This window comes from Hyperolius riggenbachi, chromosome 9, assembly GCF_040937935.1.
Source record: "Hyperolius riggenbachi isolate aHypRig1 chromosome 9, aHypRig1.pri, whole genome shotgun sequence".
NCBI classification, from domain to species: Eukaryota; Metazoa; Chordata; class Amphibia; order Anura; family Hyperoliidae; genus Hyperolius; species Hyperolius riggenbachi.
This window is the reverse complement of record NC_090654.1, coordinates 244830163-244848983: the sequence shown is the minus strand read 5'-3', so window position 1 is coordinate 244848983 and position 18821 is coordinate 244830163. Positions and strand designations below refer to the sequence as shown.

Here is an 18821-nt window from a genome sequence, read left to right as displayed (position 1 = left end):
TAATTCCCCCACATTTGTGTCGAATCACTATTTGTAATTTGATGTCACATGACTTCCTATGGCAGATAAGCCCATTTGAAAGCACAGGCTGTAAACAATATGTCTGCTTCCATGAATCAGGAAGTAGAAACTGTGCAGATTTATTTTAGGATTTGTATCAGCTGTAACAAATGTTTTCTGTTTAAAGGTTATTATGCTGTTGTGTATCTTTTAGAGCAGAGAGGAGTTCTGAGTTCAGGTCCACTTTAAAGTGCACCGGAGACGGGGGAACAAGCTCTATTGTATTTACCTGGAGCGTCTTCCTGGCCCGTAGCCTTACAGATCCCTCTGTGTCCTCCCAGTCCGCTCCGTTGTGCCGCGGTGTACCTCCGAAAGCTGGCCATGTAAACCAGTCACTGACTTCTGGGATCGAGGAGGTGCGTAGCCGCAGGCCACGCATGTGCAGTAACTTGCAAGGGGCGTTCTTTCAGAGGGGCACAGACTGGCTAGTAAACCAGGAAACCTGTAAGGCTATGGGGAGTTGGAAGAAGCCCCAGTTAAGTAAATAGAACTTGCTTCCTGCCTCAGGTTTACTCAGATGTTTTGACTCCACTGGCTGTATGCTTGTTGCAGGTGTGTAACTTTAACAGCAACTAAAGCAAAAAGATCACCATGGCAGTCAGGCAACTGGCATTGATTATAAGGGAATGAAGATGGTGGCCTCCGTATTCCTCCCACTTTAAAAATACATTTATTGTCAGTGGCCTTCCTTGGAGTCAAGGATACACCTTGTAACTCATTAAATGTTTTAGAATCCCGGGCATCTCTTCAGATGTCTCCATTGATTTTATCCACCGATATCTGGGCCCAAAAGGGTTCTGGGATTAGAATGAGCCTCCATACATGACTGAGAGGGGAGGAGCTTGAAATTTCACCTCAGCTTCTCATTGCGGTTGCCTTCACCCTTGTCAGACGCGAGAGTGTGAGTATTCTTTCTTTACTTACATTATCCTCAGTTGCGTAGTTACAGAGCCAAGTATGGATTTTACATTAGGGACCCCCGAACACTAGATGCTTAATAATGAACGCATGATACAGACCACCAAAAAATGGCTTTCCAAGGGCAGCCACTGCGTGAGAGGCGTGAGCAGAGGAAACGGAATGGCTTGTTAAAGCTGACTTGAACTCGGAACTTCCTCTCTGCTCTAAGAGATAAGCAACAGCATAATAACCTTTAAAAAAAAACATGTCGTGTTATGTTATTTCTTGTTCATGTTAAAGCTGACACAAATACTGTGATAAAACTGAAGTGGGTCTATTTCCTGCTTTCACGGAAGTAGACATAGGGTTAACATCCTGTGTTTACAAATTAGCTGCTCTGCCCAGGCAGAGGAGATTTCTAAGCTGACACAGCTGGGAGATCAGATTACAACTTGTGATTAGTCACAGATGAGGGGGAATTAGACAGACTAAACTCTCTAAGTACATACAGGGTGCATTTCTCTGTTTTCCTTCTGCCCTGTGCAAGGTGCGAGTTCAGGTCCACTCAAAGTACAAATAGATATTTTCATTACCACTACAGCACCAAGAAAGACCTAACGCAGTGACTGAAAGAGGGCCTCTGTAAACAACCGTACTGCTGCTGGTCACTCAGTTAATGCAGGTGTGGAAAATAACCCACAGGACCACCTGATTTCTGTAGCTGATTACTCGTGCAGGAAAAGGCAATACCTGGGTTGTTAGTACTGAACCAAAAAATAAATATTCCGGCTAAAAAATACAGGCAATCTGTGCTTACAACGTTTTGAAGATCCATACCTGGCTATATATTTCACTGGAAAGTTAAAAACACTGAATTGTAACAACATTTCTGCAGAGAAGATATTTATAACAATTCTTTTATCTGAATTCCCCTTTAAAGAGGAACTCCAGTGAAAATAATGTAAAAAAAAAAAAAAAAAAAAAGCTTAATTTTTACAATCATTACGGTATGTATAAATGATTTGGTCAGTGTTTGCCCATTCTAAAATCTTTCCTCTCCCTGATTTACATTCTGACATTTATCACATGGTGACATTTTTACTTTTGGCAGGTGATGTCACTGGAAAGAGATGGTGCTTGCTTTTTTGGCAGTTGTAAACAGCTGTTATTTCCCACAATGCAACAGGGCTCCCACAGTATGATGTCAGTACCTCAGTGCTGTGAGGCGCTGACATCATTTGTGGGACGGGTTTCACCGCAATATCAGCCACACAGAACCCCCTGATGATCCGTTTGAGAAAAGAAAAGATTTCTCAGGGGAAAGGGGATATCAGCTGCTGATTGGGATGAAGTTCAATTCTTGGTTATGGTTTCTCTTTAAGTATGAAAAAAGGCGCCACTGCATGAATCATGTAAAAAAAAGCATGCTGCCCTAAGTGCTAAGTGATTTCTGAACTAAGTAATTAGACGGCTGCACAAATACAGCCTTGGCAAACGCTGCTATCAGTGACGTGCTGATTATATTCAGTACAGTAGATACATGTGTGAACAGGAGTGACACCACGCCCTAGCCGTGTCCAGGATCATCGCATACAGTCAATACACACACATGCCATGTGCCAGATTTACTGCGCTCACTCCTGACTGCCACATGGCAAAGCCAGATGAGAAGGTAGATCGCTTGGTGGGCTTTTTAGTGATTGATTACAGGAGATTATAGCAGAATATCCAAGCAGCTCAGGGAGACCCAAAACTACTAGCAAAGTATAGGGGACTAAAAGAGACCAAAAAGCCATCCTACTCAAAAGCCAACGGTCAATGTAGTTTGCCTTAAAGGACCACTGTCTTGAAAATCATTTAAAATTTATGTATCCATATACAGATAAAAAGTACCTTAAGTTTCTTCCAGAGTAAAATGAGCCATAAATTAGTTTTCTCCTATGTTGTTGTCACTTACAGTAGGTAGTAGAAATCTGACATTACCGACAGGTTTTGGACTAGTCCATCTCTCCATAGGGGAGTCTCAGCATGGCCATTCTTTATAAAGACACTCCTTGAAAAAAATGTATAAAAAGATGCTGGCCAGCCTCCTACTCGCTGCACACTTTTTTAGCAGCTGGAGAGAGCAACTGCCATTCACTTAGTGCTTTTGAAAATTAAGAAAACCCTGAGAACCCCAAATGAGGTGATGGGATATTCAAAAACCTGTCAGTTCTATCAGATGTCTACTACCTACTGTAAGTGACAGCAACATAGGAAAAAAGTAATTTATGGCTAATTTTACTCTGGAACAAACATACTTCTTTAAGGCTAAGTTCACAATAGGACATAGCAGTGCTGCGTTATAAAAGTCTTGTAACACAGCGCACTGCAATAAGAAGCCTATGCAACAAAAGGAAGAGAAACCGAGAGCCCAATATAGTGTAATATATATTGGATAAATTGGATAGTGTAGGTAAGTAAAATAATACTCATAAACTAGGGTTACCTGATAGGCAACCACTGTAAATGCAGGTGGGGAGATTAAGACCTGTCCCCACTCAGGATTAAGACGTCGCTCTCTGTAAATCGGAAAAAAGGGGGTATATCACCCCTCTACCCGGGTGGACACAAGTATCGCAGAAAGTGAACAGAGGCGCAAACAGGATAAAATATGTTAAAAACTTTCAAATTGTTAGAGAGGCAGTGGTGGACTTACCTCCCCGAAGCAAACACGAAACTGTCAGTTTTCAAAAAGCATTGATTTATTAACATACTCCAAAAACAGCTCTGCAACGCGTTTCGCAGGTACAGTCCTGCTTCATCAGGCAATAAACAAAGGCGTGTATCCTGTTGGCGCCTCTGTTCACTTTCTGCGAAGTCTATGCAACGTTCACATTGTGACATTATCGCCACATTGTAATGTGTTGTTACTGCAGTGCGTTACCTCTAAACCCACACGTTACAAGGTACAGGAAAGCATACTTTTCATTGCCTGTATGCTTCTTATGCCCCTGAAGCCAGGCTTACATGCAGAACCGCTGGTGTATAGCCAGCCTATAGCTTTTAGAGGCAATTGCTCGTAGTCTCTGTGCCCTTTTCACATTCTCTACAGAGACTGAACAGGGAAATGCCAGCAATTACATAAAATAATTTTAATGAGCACTCTGCACTATATACTTCTGACTAGAATAGATCAGAAGTGGTAGCTTCATAGGACTTGCAGAGTACTTATACCTCCTAAAAAAAACTCATCTCCACCCAAAAGTTATTTTTAAATTTTTAGCTACGACGAGGAAAAACAATCTACTGTCACTTTATTATTGCTGTATGTTACCATTTGTGAAGGGAGATCTTTGTGCAGATCAATTCCTTTTTCCTTTATGTCACAGGAAGTGGGTGTAACCCTCCCCAATGTGGACCCAGACAGCAATAAAAGCGTAGAAAAGGTTCTTAATACTTTCCATGCTTCGTTCAAATCTCGGTGTGTGTTTTGAAAGGAAGAAATTAATCTACACTAATAATACATTTTGAGAATTGTCTGGTTCAGTTTTGCATTCATACTCTAGCTCAGGGGTGCCCATTGGGTAGATGGAGATGTATCTGCAGATCACTCAGATCAGTACTCTGTCTCTTGACTTGGATGACCTTAGTGTGATATCCTGTCCTGAAGTTTTGCACAGCAGTGTAGAGGACTATGATTAGAGAGGCTTGTTCGGATTCCGTGGAGATGAAATTTCCGAATTTCCGCATTAAAATTCGTAAATCGGTAATAGAAGTGCAGTAGGCAGATTTTCGCTGAAATTTCCGCCAACTTTAACATCAATTTTCTCAAAAACTACAGGGTCTTTTTGAAAGATTTTTTTCCTCTTGTTCCTACTTTTCTCCTTAACATTACCTGACAATTTGGTGTTTCTAGCGCCTATGGGGGATTTGCTAATAACCTCTAAAGTCGGCATCATACCACATAGCGGTTCCAATGCGTATTTTCGCGGTAATTTCTGCCGATATTAACATCGATTTTCTTAAAAACAAGGACTTTTTGAAAAAAAAATGTCTTCTTGTTTCCAGTTTTCTGCTTAACCTGCCCTGAAAATGTGATGTTTGTAGAGCCTACGGGGGCTTTGCTATTAACCGCCAAAGTTGGCCGCTGTTGACTGTACTGTAAAATGCAGGAAATTCACATTACCGATATGCGGTATTCTGACGATTTTAGGGCTTGAAACACCAAATTAGCAGAGTTAAAGTGAACCTAAAGTCTCCTGGCCGCAATAGCAGCATAGAGGGCGGTATACAGGCTGGGAACGCGAAGAATCACTTGCGTTCCCATGCCTGTCGGCCGGTGACGGCCAAACCGGAAGTGTTTTCCGGCGGGTCCTGGACCATCGGAGCGGAGCTGCGAGGGCACCGATCGGCTGCAGGGGGCTGAGGGAAGCCCCAGGTGAGTTCATCTCATTTTTTTGGGCAGACTTTAGGTTCACTTTAAGCAGACAAATGAAAACAAGAAGAAAAACAAAATATTTCAAAAAGACTTTGTAGTTTTTTAAAGATCGATGTTAAAGTCGGCAGAAATTACCGCAAAAATCTGCATCGGAATGCAGAAATCGTTAGCGGAAACGGAATTGGTAATGGTAATTGGCAATGGCGGAATGCAGATTTTCGGCGGATACGGAAATTGGCATTTCCTACCATCCCTAATTATGATGTTGAAAGGTGGGAAGCCATATATTTAGAAGAATTATGTGCTACTGCTGATTACAATTTTGCTGGACACGGAGCATGATATTTTAATCATGATAGTGTGACTCTATTTGGTCAGGCACTGCTCTATTTGGCTTAGGCTGCATTTCCACTTGTGCAGTGCGAATCGCCGCGGTAAAAATTCGCATGCGGATGCGAATTTCGCATGCGGGTCTATGCAAATTTGCATGTGAAAAACGCATGCGAATTCGCGATAGTGGAAATGGGCCCTTACTGAGGAGGACTATCATCTTCCTAGTAGGAGGAAAAGAACAGTTGGCACTGCTGCATGATACATTCGGTGATGAGGAAAACAGGCAGGGTACACATGCTTCACCACCTTGGATGCCACATCAGCATGCTCGGATCTATATAGATATGCTGGATGAGGAAAAGAAGAGGAGGTGAGGATCAGCCTCCGTAGAAGCGCCAGCCTCCGTAGAAGAGCAGTTGCGCGAAACGGCTGTCAGGCTTTTAGTGTCCAGCACCCACCGTCTTTGCACAGCTTCTAAGCACCAGTATGTTCATCTTTTATTATAATCGATGTATGCTTTTGCGCAGTGCCTATCTTTGGAAATAAAACTCATGTGCAGTGTCGATCAACTCCTCCTTTTTTAGGCTATCATTTTCATCTAATTGACTGGCTGCTTGTGGTAATCGCTGATGGACAGGCGCTTTGCATGTGCTGCAGTTGTGGCTTGTGGTAATCCCTGATGGCCTGCCTCTGTGCATGTGCTGCAGTTGTGGCTTGTGGTAATCCCTGATGGCCTGCCTCTGTGCATGTGCTGCAGTTGTGGCTTGTGGTAATCACTGCTGGACTGCTGCTGTGCATGTGCTGCAGTTGTGGCTTGTGGCAATCACTGATGGCATGCCGCTGTGCATGTGCTGCAGCTGTGGCTTGTGGCAATCACTGCTGGACAGCGGCTGTGTATGTGCTGCAGTTGTGGCTTGTGGTAATCACTGATGGACTGCCGCTGTGCATGTGCTGCAGCTGTGGCTTGTGGTAATCACTGATGGACTGCCGCTGTGCACGTGCTCTAGTTGTAGCTTGTGGTAATCTCTGATGGACTGCCGCTGTGCATGTGCTGCAGCTGTGGCTTATGGTAATCACTGATGGACCGCCGCTGTGCATGTGCTGCAGTTGTGGCTTGTGGTAATCACTGATGGCATGCTGCTGTGCATGTGCTGCAATTGTGGCTTGTGGTATTCACTGATGGACTGCCGCTGTGCATGTGCTGCAGTTGTGGCTTGTGGTAATCACTGATGGACTGCCGCTGTGCATGTGCTGCAGTTGTGGCTTGTGGTAATCACTGCTGGACTGCCGCTGTGCATGTGCTGCAGTTGTGGCTTGTGGCAATCACTGATGGCATGCCGTTGTGCATTTGCTGCAATTGTGGCTTGTGGTATTCACTGATGGACTGCCGCTGTGCACGTGATCTAGTTGTAGCTTGTGGTAATCTCTGATTGACTGCCGCTGTGCATGTGCTGCAGCTGTGGCTTATGGTAATAACTGATGGACCGCCGCTGTGCATGTGCTGCAGTTGTGGCTTGTGGTAATCCCTGATGGACCGCCGCTGTGCATATGCTGCAGTTGTGGTTTGTGGTAATCACTGATGGACTGCCGCTGTGCATGTGCTGCAGTTGTGGCTTGTGATAATCACTGATGGACTGCCGCTGTGCATGTGCTGCAGCTGTGGCTTGTGGTAATCACTGATGGACCGCCGCTGTGCATATGCTGCAGTTGTGGTTTGTGGTAATCACTGATGGCATGCTGCTGTGCATGTGCTGCAATTGTGGCTTGTGGTATTCACTGATGGACTGCCGCTGTGCACGTGCTCTAGTTGTGGCTTTAGGTAATCTCTGATGGACTGCCGCTGTGCATGTGCTGCAGCTGTGGCTTGGTAATCACTGATGGACTGCCGCTGTGCATGTGCTGCAGCTGTGGCTTGTGGTAATCACTGATGGACTGCCGCTGGGCATGTGCTGCAGTTGTGGCTTGTGGTAATCACTGATGGACTGCCGCTGTGCATGTGCTGCAATTGTGGCTTGTGGTATTCACTGATGGACTGCCGCTGTGCACGTGCTGTAGTTGTGGCTTGTGGTAATCTCTGATGGACTGCCGCTGTGCATGTGCTGCAGCTGTGGCTTGTGGTAATCACTGATGGACTGCCGCTGAGCATGTGCTGCAGTTGTGGCTTGTGGTAATCACTGCTGGACTACCGCTGTGTGTGTGCTGCAGTTATGGTTTGTGGTAATCACTGATGGACTGCAGCTGTACATGTGCTGCAGCTGTGGCAATCACTGCTGGACTGCTGCTCTGCATGTGCTGCAGTTGTGGCTTGTGGTAATCACTGGTGGACTGTCGCTGTGCATGTGCTGCAGTTGTGGCTTGTGGTAATCATTGCTGGACTGCCGCTGTGCATGTGCTGCAGCTGTGGCTTGTGGTAATCACTGATGGAAAGCCGCTGTGCATGTGCTGCAGTTGTGGCTTGTGGTAATCGCTGATGGACTGCCGCTGTGCATGTGCTGCAGTTGTGGCTTGTGGTAATCTCTGATGGACTGCCGCTGTGCATGTGCTGCAGCTGTGGCAATCACTGCTGGACTGCTGCTGTGCATGTGCTGCAGTTGTGGCTTGTGGTAATCACTGCTGGACTACCGCTGTGTGTGTGCTGCAGTTATGGCTTGTGGTAATCACTGATGGACTGCCGCTGTGCATGTGCTGCACTTGTGGCTTGTGGCAATCACTGCTGGACTGCTGCTGTGCATGTGCTGCAGTTGTGGCTTGTGGTAATCCCTGCTGGACTACCGCTGTGTGTGTGCTGCAGTTATGGCTTGTGGTAATCACTGATGGACTGCCGCTGTGCATGTGCTGCAGCTGTGGCTTGTGGCAATCACTGCTGGACTGCTGCTGTGCATGTTCTGCACTTGTGGCTTGTGGTAATCACTGATGGACTGCCGCTGTGCATGTGCTGCAGCTGTGGCTTGTGGTAATCACTGATGGACTGCCGCTGTGCATGTGCTGCAGCTGTGGCTTGTGGTAATCACTGATGGACTGCCGCTGTGCATGTGCTGCAGTTGTGGCTTTCACTGCTGGACTGCTGCTGTGCATGTGCTGCAGTTGTGGCTTGTGGTAATCACTGCTGGACTACCGCTGTGTGTGTGCTGCAGTTATGGCTTGTGGTAATCACTGATGGACTGCCGCTGTGCATGTGCTGCACCTGTGGCTTGTGGCAATCACTGCTGGACTGCTGCTGTGCATGTGCTGCAGTTGTGGCTTGTGGTAATCCCTGCTGGACTACCGCTGTGTGTGTGCTGCAGTTATGGCTTGTGGTAATCACTGATGGACTGCCGCTGTGCATGTGCTGCAGCTGTGGCTTGTGGCAATCACTGCTGGACTGCTGCTGTGCATGTTCTGCACTTGTGGCTTGTGGTAATCACTGATGGACTGCCACTGTGCATGTGCTGCAGCTGTGGCTTGTGGTAATCACTGATGGACTGCCGCTGTGCATGTGCTGCAGCTGTGGCTTGTGGTAATCACTGATGGACTGCCGTTGTGCATGTGCTGCAGTTGTGGCTTGTGGTAATCACTGATGGACTGCCGCTGTGCATGTGCTGCAGTTGTGGCTTGTGGTAATCACTGATGGACTGCTGCTGTCAAGGCCGGATTTGTACTTCTTACCGCCCAAGGCCGACTATTACCAGCCGCCCCAACCGAAACCGTATCCTACCACCTCTCTCCACACACACACACACACACCCAAAAAATTTTGGGCCGCTAGTGTCCACTATTGTGGCTAGTGCCGAGGTCTCCATGGCAACGTGAAGTGAATCAATCACGTCACACGGGGGAACTGGTCAATCAAGCGATCTACAGGTAATGGGCGTGGTGGGAGCCGTCCACCACACACACATTGTCAAAAGTGGCTCACAATTGGACATTGGGTGGGGTCAGCAACACGTAAAAGTGAGTCCTGTACCCACTGCTGTCTCCAGGGTAACCGCGCTGGGCCGCTGGCCAATCAATAATTAAGGAATGGGTACTGTGAGAGGCTGCCTTCTGTATTCTGTACTATTTGCTGGTGCTGCCCCTGGTCCTTTCATCCCCCACACCAAGTGCGTGAGACCCGGCCTTCTGTAACTGCCTGCAGCTGCTGCTATGTCATTGGACAAGGTCTGGCTTTTTGCTAATCACACACTGTTCACAAACATTTAATTAACGGACTGCAGCTGCCTGTAGCACTGCACAGGCAGATGCCAGCTGGTACTAATAGTGCAGTTATCCTGACCCCTTTCATTTGTTTGGACACTTGCAAATAATGCCCTGCAAATAATGCCCACTGTCTGCAGGCCGCCCCTTGTTTATCTGGTGCCCTAGGCCATGGCCTATGTGGCCTTGCCAGAAATCCGGCCATGGCTGCTGTGCATGTTCTGCACTTGTGGCTTGTGGTAATCACTGATGGACTGCCACTGTGCATGTGCTGCAGTTGTGGTTTTTGGTAATCACTGCTGGACTGCTGCTGTGCATGTTCTGCACTTGTGGCTTGTGGTCATCACTGATGGACTGCCACTGTGCATGTGCTGCAGTTATGGCGTGTGGTAATCACTGATGGGCTGCCGCTGTGCATGTGCTGCAGCTGTGGCTTGTGGTAATCACTGATGGACTGCTGCTGTGCATGTGCTGCAGCTGTGGCTTGTGGTAATCACTGATGGACTGCCGCTGTGCATGTGCTGCAGCTGTGGCTTGTGGTAATCACTGATGGACTGCCGCTGTGCATGTGCTGCAGCTGTGGCTTGTGGTAATCACTGATGGACTGCCGCTGTGCATGTGCTGCAGCTGTGGCTTGTGGTAATCACTGATGGACTGCCGTTGTGCATGTGCTGCAGTTGTGGCTTGTGGTAATCACTGATGGACTGCTGCTGTGCATGTGCTGCAGCTGTGGCTTGTGGTAATCACTGATGGACTGCCACTGTGCATGTGCTGCAGTTGTGGTTTTTGGTAATCTCTGATGGACTGCCGCTGTGCATGTTCTGCACTTGTGGCTTGTGGTAATCACTGATGGACTGCCACTGTGCATGTGCTGCAGCTGTGGCTTGTGGTAATCACTGATGGACTGCCGCTGTGCATGTGCTGCAGCTGTGGCTTGTGGTAATCACTGATGGACTGCCACTGTGCATGTGCTGCAGTTGTGGTTTTTGGTAATCTCTGATGGACTGCCGCTGTGCATGTGCTGCAGTTGTGGCTTGTGGTAATCACTGATGGACTGCCGCTGTGCATGTGCTGCAGTTGTGGCTTGTGGTAATCACTGATGGACTGCTGCTGTGCATGTTCTGCACTTGTGGCTTGTGGTAATCACTGATGGACTGCCACTGTGCATGTGCTGCAGTTGTGGTTTTTGGTAATCACTGCTGGACTGCTGCTGTGCATGTTCTGCATTTGTGGCTTGTGGTAATCACTGATGGACTGCCGCTGTGCATGTGCTGCAGTTATGGCGTGTGGTAATCACTGATGGGCTGCCGCTGTGCATGTGCTGCAGCTGTGGCTTGTGGTAATCACTGATGGACTGCTGCTGTGCATGTGCTGCAGCTGTGGCTTGTGGTAATCACTGATGGACTGCCGCTGTGCATGTGCTGCAGCTGTGGCTTGTGGTAATCACTGATGGACTGCCGCTGTGCATGTGCTGCAGTTGTGGCTTGTGATAATCACTGATGGACTGCTGCTGTGCATGTTCTGCACTTGTGGCTTTTGGTAATCACTGCTGGACTGCTGCTGTGCATGTTCTGCACTTGTGGCTTGTGGTAATCACTGATGGACTGCCACTGTGCATGTGCTGCAGTTGTGGCTTTTGGTAATCACTGCTGGACTGCTGCTGTGCATGTTCTGCACTTGTGGCTTGTGGTAATCACTGATGGACTGCCGCTGTGCATGTGCTGCAGTTATGGCGTGTGGTAATCACTGATGGGCTGCCGCTGTGCATGTGCTGCAGCTGTGACTTGTGGTAATCACTGATGGACTGCCGCTGTGCATGTGCTGCAGCTGTGGCTTGTGGTAATCACTGATGGACTGCCGCTGTGCATGTGCTGCAGTTGTGGCTTGTGGTAATCACTGATGGACTGCCGCTGTGCATGTGCTGCAGCTGTGGCTTGTGGTAATCACTGATGGACTGCCGCTGTGCATGTGCTGCAGCTGTGGCTTGTGGTAATCACTGATGGACTGCCGCTGTGCATGTGCTGCAGCTGTGGCTTGTGGCAATCACTGATGGACTGCCGCTGTGCATGTGCTGCAGCTGTGGCTTGTGGCAATCACTGATGGACTGCCGCTGTGCATGTGCTGCAGCTGTGGCTTGTGGTAATCACTGATGTACTGCCGCTGTGCATGTGCTGCAGCTGTGGCTTGTGGTAATCACTGATGGACTGCCGCTGTGCATGTGCTGCAGTTGTGGCTTGTGGTAATCACTGATGGACTGCCGCTGTGCATGTGCTGCAGCTGTGGCTTGTGGCAATCACTGATGGACTGCCGCTGTGCATGTGCTGCAGTTGTGGCTTGTGGTAATCACTGATGGACTGCCGCTGTGCATGTGCTGCAGTTGTGGCTTGTGGTAATCACTGATGGACTGCCACCGTGGGTGTGCTGCAGTTGTAGCTTGCGGTAATCACTGATGGACTGCCGCTGTGGATTTGTGGCGAGACGGAAGTGACTTTTTTGATGCATCCTGACGCAGGTCACATACGTGATTTGTGGCTGGCATGCGTGGAAGCTTACTTTAACAATACACTTCCGTGTACTTGCTCATACCTGAAGCAGGAAGTGACAGCAAGCGCGCATCACACGTACATCACTTCCTGTTTGGCCGGTGGCCAGACAGGGAACACCACGCAATAACGCAGTGTTCCCTGAAGGCCTGATTTTGATGGTACGATGCAGTGCGTTGGGCGCGATGCACCTGTAGTCTAAAACTGGCTTCAGAATTTTCTTTGTTTTCAAAAGCATTTCCTGAACGGCAGTTTAACCACCAAAATCTAAAGGTAACAGCCAGCCTCCCTACTCTCTTGCACACTATTTTGGCAGTTATGGTGGCAACTAATGATCCAATCTTTTTTATCCAATCCTACCAAATCTAAGTAGTATAAGGGTAAATTGAGTGAATATACTGAATGGATACTTCAGGTAGTTACCTTATATCACATATAAATGCTAAGATTGGATGAAAAAGATTGGATCATTAGTGGCTACCTTTAGACTTAGAACTGCCGATCAGGAAATGCTTTTGAAAACAAAGAAAACCCTGAGAATCTTACATAAGGAGATGGACTAGTCTAAAACCTGTCAGTTCTGTCCTTTTTTTTGTTACAGTGGTCCTTAAAGGGGTTCTGTGTGTGTGTGTGGGGGGGGTTGAAAATAAAAACGGACACTTACATGAGGCTTCTATTGGCCCCCTGCAGCTGTAATGTCCCACGCTGTCTAACTAGACCAGGCATGGGCAAACTTGGCCCTCCAGCTGTTAAGGAACTACAAATCCCACAATGCATTTTCCTTTATGAGTCATGACTGTGGCTGTCAGACTCCTGCAATGCATTGTGGGACTTGTAGTTTGCCCATGCCTGAACTAGACAGTGGATTAGACCGGGACCGGCGGTGGGGAACGGAGCATTGTTGGAGGATGGCGTGGGACATTACAGCTGCAGGGGACCGATAGAAGCCCCCAGGTAAGTGTCCATTTTTATTTTCAATACACCCCCCCCCCCCCCCCCCCCAGAACTCCTTTACAATCACCTTTATCCTACAAGCTCAGGACTCTTCACTCCAGGGGAAGTGAAACGTGCGATCAGCCAGGAGAGACTGCATACCTCCTTTAGCGTTGTCTTACATAATATGTTAGAACAGGTTCCATATCCTAGAGCCACAAAGCAGAAAGCAGCAGAGTGCAATCAGGCTAAAGTCAACGTGTTTTTTTTTCTTAGTAATAGTTTTCAAAAGATTCCAAAAGCAGGTCAAAGTGAAGTCACGCAGCCAGCTCAGCGCACGCTCCCTCTGTCTTATTAGTATCTGAAAGACAATATTTTCAGTGAGGGCGGAATGACGCGATTCACGCCTCAATACCAGGCAAGCTCGGAGGACTCCTATCTATCCATGGGCCTGTTTTATCTGCAGGTGTGTTCCCTAAACAAACAGGGAGGGGTGGCAATATTACAGGGCTGCCTGATCTGCTGAAGCAATTCCTGGTATGAGCAAATAAAGGCAGGAGTTCAATATTTCAGTTTTATGATGATCTATAGCTTAGCAAGTGTGGATCTGTAAATCGCCACTGCTAGTTTTTCTGTATTTTAGATTCTATATCTATAGGTGCGCTGCAGGGTCACATTTTTCCAGCCCCCCAAGGCACTGTAATACCGACATCTACTGGCGAGTCCCAGTCACATGATATCACATCATGTGATCGGGACACAGAAGTAGATGTCGGTATTGCAGCGCCGCTCGGTGGAGGAGAGCCGATCCAGCATCTGGAATAAGTAAATATGAAAGTACTTCCTGCCGCTCTGCATTAGGCAGCCAAAATTAGCCGGATGAGGGTTATTCCTGCTGTCTGCATCCCTATTGGGGAAATTATCTCCCCCCCCCCCCCCCCCCCTTTAAAGAGAACCCGAGGTGAGTTTGATAAATCCTATTAGGACACAGAGGCACATTCTGTATAAATTGAGCAGCCTCTGTGTCCTCACAGCGTTCCTCCAGCTCGTCCCCCCCCCCCCCTCCTGGGCTCTGCTGTACCCCATTAAAAAAATTGCCAGGCTAGCGACACGCAGATTGTGGCCAACATGTTATTTACCTCTGCCCTGTCATTCAGCGCTGCTTCCGATTGGAGGGGAGGGACACAGGCGGGGAGCCGCGCTATACAGGAAGCGGGGGAGCGGCGGTGAGTGGCAGGGCAGAAGTAAATAACAGACTAGCGACAATCTGCATGTCTCTAGCCTGGCGATTTTTTTAATGGGGGACAGCAGAGCCCAGGGGAGCCTGGATACACACTGTAAGGACACAGAGGCTGCTCATTGTACAGTATACAGAATGTGACTCTACGTCCTAATAGGATTTTTCAAACCCACCTCGGGTTCTCTTTCAGACCTCTATGTCTAGAATATGGACCACCTGGAAAGGAGGAATAAAAACTTGTTGCAAGGTTCTAATGCTTCCCCCCCCTCTGTCTCTGTTGGAGACTTATACCCAATTTCTCTCTCAGTTGATCTGGCTTTCTGTGTCCCCATCTGGAGAATTCTCTCTCCCATCCTGTTTCTCAGACCTCCATGGCTCTAATGTAAAGCATGGTGGTCCTGGAGACAGGAAATGAGAGAAAGTACTAAAACTTGATGTGAGTTTGTAACTCTACCTCTTCTTGTTTAGAGATGTACTCACTTCCTGTCAGGACAGGAAGTGGGGTAACTCCAGCAAGCTGAGACTGAGACAGCAATGAAAACCCAAAATAAGATTTAAGCTCTTTCCAAAGTATCCTGAAGCAAGGCCCTGTTCATTAGGTCTTCCAGTTGCGTTTACCCAATGCTAAATGCTTCTCTGCTGATTGCAGAGACGTGTTTTTGGCAAACGCGTCACGTTTTGATCCCTGCAGGGGGACACAGCAGCACCCCCCTTAGCTGATCCTGGAAATGAGACGATGGGATTGAGCGCACCATTTACGCGAATGACGAGAAAAGCCGCTACTGACATATCATTTGAATGGGCAGCACTTGAGCTATGAAAGCCAACACTCACGTGAACCAGACCTATAACTTTTCCTGGAGTTGGGCCTTTATTAAACAGACAGATTTCCCACAAAAAAAGGGAACCTGTCATAAAAGAAAACACTTGATGCTACAATTTATTAAAATGTTCGGTGGGTATATTCGATTTTATGTATTTATTTTTGCTTACATTCCTACAGCTAAGGATTATGGGTAAATTCTTATTCAGTGCTTCATTTACAGAAAAAGTCAACCCAAATAAACAGTCAGTACTGGACCCCTGCCTCAAAACCAGATGAGCTCTGTATCATATGCTAATGTCTAAAGAGTGGAAATCATTTTCAGAACAGTAGAGACTACAAGAAAAATTGTACTGACCTTGCAGAAGCTGGTGGCGTTGATCTATGGCGAGATGCTGCTGATCCTCCCCAGCGGATATCGAAGATCCACTATCTGAGGACATGTTTTAGTCTTCATAGGTGAGAAGGCTCACTGGGTCTGTGGTGAAGAAAAATGAACAGCTTAGCTCCAGTGTGACTGCAAAAGGTGTTATGAAAAAAAGGTGCGTTATCAGCAATATCAGCAGCAGAGATCTCCACCCATTCTGCCCTCTGGCTATTTGAAATGTACAGATAAATATTCTGCTTTGATTCCTAAAAAAAAACAAAAAACTGTTCAGATCAGATAGTTTTGAAGTTCTTTCATCTGTGTGATATTTACAGAGTAGACACAGTCCGATGGAGAACACAAACTGGTCTGCACCGGGTGACACAAGTGGACAGAAGAAACAGGCTGGGATTTATAAATCTAGTGCTCAGGATTGGTTATTTTACATCTTATAGAAAGCAAAGTATTGATAGAGAAGCACATCTTGTATTGCAAAAGTATGCTGCGTTGTCTAAATAGATAAGCTGTCTAAAATGATTATGATTTATTGCTGACGGTCTGCCTGTAACAGTTGAGCATGCTTGGCATAATTTTATGTGCATATACAAACACTTTCTATTTCACATTTCATAATTGTGAATGCTACACGGGAGTGCCAGCTTGCTGTAAGCACTTTACCAATCCCAGGTGTATATAGACGAAAACAAAGTTTCTGGCACTGTTAAAATATTTATGGGTAGCCTGAACATCAAAAAAGTATAACTACTTACTTCATGAATCCAGCTATATCAGGGGAGTTTCCCCTTCACAGTGCACGTGATGTACATTTATCAGATTTTGTATGTGGTAAAGATTTGGATAGGTAGTGACAAGACACAAAACATCTAGGCCCTGTTCATACTGTCAGTGTTTGCAGAAACGCAAGTTGAAAAACGCATGCTTTTGTATAAGTTTTTCTTGCGTTCAAATGCGTTTTCTATTGCGTTTTGCACACACACGTCACACAGGAAACAGAAAAGAATTATGGGAACCGCAGAGGGAAACGTACGTTAAAAACGCAATAGTACGCGGTTTTGATACGCATCTATAGACTTTCATTGCGTCCGTTTCTGTGTGTGACGCACAGAACTGCGTGCAGCAATGCGGATGAGAAACGTATGCGTCTCATGCGCATACATGTAAACGAGGCTATTAGAAAACATTAGTAGCCGTTTCTATGCGCAAAGTCTGCCCGTATGCGTTCTGTAAAAACGGCTAGGAACATACATAGTCTGAACGGGGCCTTATACTGTATTGCACTTTTCTCCTGGTGGACTTAAAGGGCCAGAGCTGCAGCCACTAGGGCTAAGCAGGCAGTAGCAGTTAGGGAGTCTTGCCTAAGGTCTCCTTACTGAATGGGGTACGTGCAGGAGCTGGCTTACTGAACAGGAAGCGACGGGATTTTAATTCTGTTCTACTCTGTCAGAGTCTGACATTTAATAAGTTAATGCACAGCATTTTGAATACAGGGATTTTAGAGTGACACAAATTGAAATGGAAATGTAATTCTTTTAAGAACAACAAAATACTGAATGGATTTGGGCAATGCTAGGCATGCATTACACAATGGTTTAATATAGAAGATGTAAGATGAGATTTAAAAAAAATAAATTGTGTACATGGAAAAAAAAGCGCCCTTTTTACCGCCAGATATACTGCCGCTATCAGAAACTGATAAAATTACTGACATTCTACTAGTTATAGCTGCTATTAGAATATTGACTATTAATAGAATATTGAATTCTGACACATATGATCATCAGCATCAGAAAATGCTTACACTAGCACATAAAATGCTAGGAGAATAGCCTTAAAGGATACCCGAAGTGACATGTGACATGATGAGATAGACATGTGTATGTACAGTACCTAGCGCACAAATAACTATGCCGTTTTCCTTTTTTTCTTTCTCTGTCTGAAAAAGTTAAATATCAGGTATGTAAGTGGCTGACTCAGACAGGAAGTCACTACAGTGTGACCCTCACTGATAAGAAATTCCAACTATAAAACACTTTCCTAGCAGAAAATGGCTTCCGAGAGCAAGAAAGAGGTAAAAAGGGGAATTTCTTATCAGTGGGGGTCACACTGTAGTCACTTCCTGTCAGGACTGAGTCAGCCACTTACATAACTTATATTTAACTCTTTCCGATAGAGAAAGAAAAAAAAAAGGAACACAGCCTAGTTATTTGTGTGCTAGGCACTGTGCAAACACATGTCTATCTCATCATGTCACAAGTCACTTCGGGTATCCTTTAAAGGCAACACTTAGTCCTCTGGGCTGCGGCCCTTTTTTCCGCTGGAAATTCCGTTAGCCCGGCTACTTTGCGAAGAGTTGCTTGCATGCGCTCCCATCTCACTAACGTCTCACCCGTCCCTGTGAGAGTGTTCTGCACACACGTGGTTCATTCTTTTGAGAACGAGCATAAGTCTTTGGTAAGTCGCCGGGCTAACGATCCAGAAAAACAGAAGGAAGCCCAGGGGACACTGCGCAACCTCTTGACCAACGAGGGGCTAGAGGAAGCTGCAGGTAAGTTCATATTGAAAATTTTAAGTCCTGCTCAGGGTCCCTTTAAAGAAGAACTTTAACCCGAGATTGAACTTTATCCCAATCAGTAGCTGATACCTCCTTTCCCACAAGGAATCTTTTACTTTTCTCCAATAGATCATCAGGGGGGTCTGTATAGCTGATATTGTGGTGGAACCCCTCCCACAGTGTGATGTCATGACCATAGTACTGACAGTTTGCTGTGAACCTCATTGCATTGTGGGAAGTAACGGCTTTTTCCGAAGGCCAAGCAAGCAGTATCTCCCTCTGTGCATAGAACTCTCAGTAACAAACATTCTGTACAGATCACCTGGCAGAACAAAAGATGCCACCACCAGTGATACATTTCAGAATGTAAATCAGGGAGAAGAAAGATTTTACAATGGGCAAATGCTGACTAAGTAATCTATAAATGAATATTGTAAAAAAAAAAAAAAAAATTCTA

General features: G+C 46.4%; 1 protein-coding gene across 3 annotated transcripts in view; it reads right to left on the bottom strand.

Annotated features, from left to right (window-relative positions):
- SYNE2 (spectrin repeat containing nuclear envelope protein 2) overlaps positions 1 to 18821 on the bottom strand; it is a 573116-nt gene that overhangs the window by 502023 nt on the left and 52272 nt on the right. For all 3 annotated transcript variants that reach the window (XM_068254236.1, XM_068254237.1, XM_068254238.1), the window contains exon 2: positions 15784 to 15903. In XM_068254236.1, coding sequence (XP_068110337.1) covers positions 15784 to 15868 — 85 coding nt within the window. In that variant the 5' untranslated portion in view covers positions 15869 to 15903. The remainder of the gene's footprint in view (positions 1 to 15783; positions 15904 to 18821) is intronic.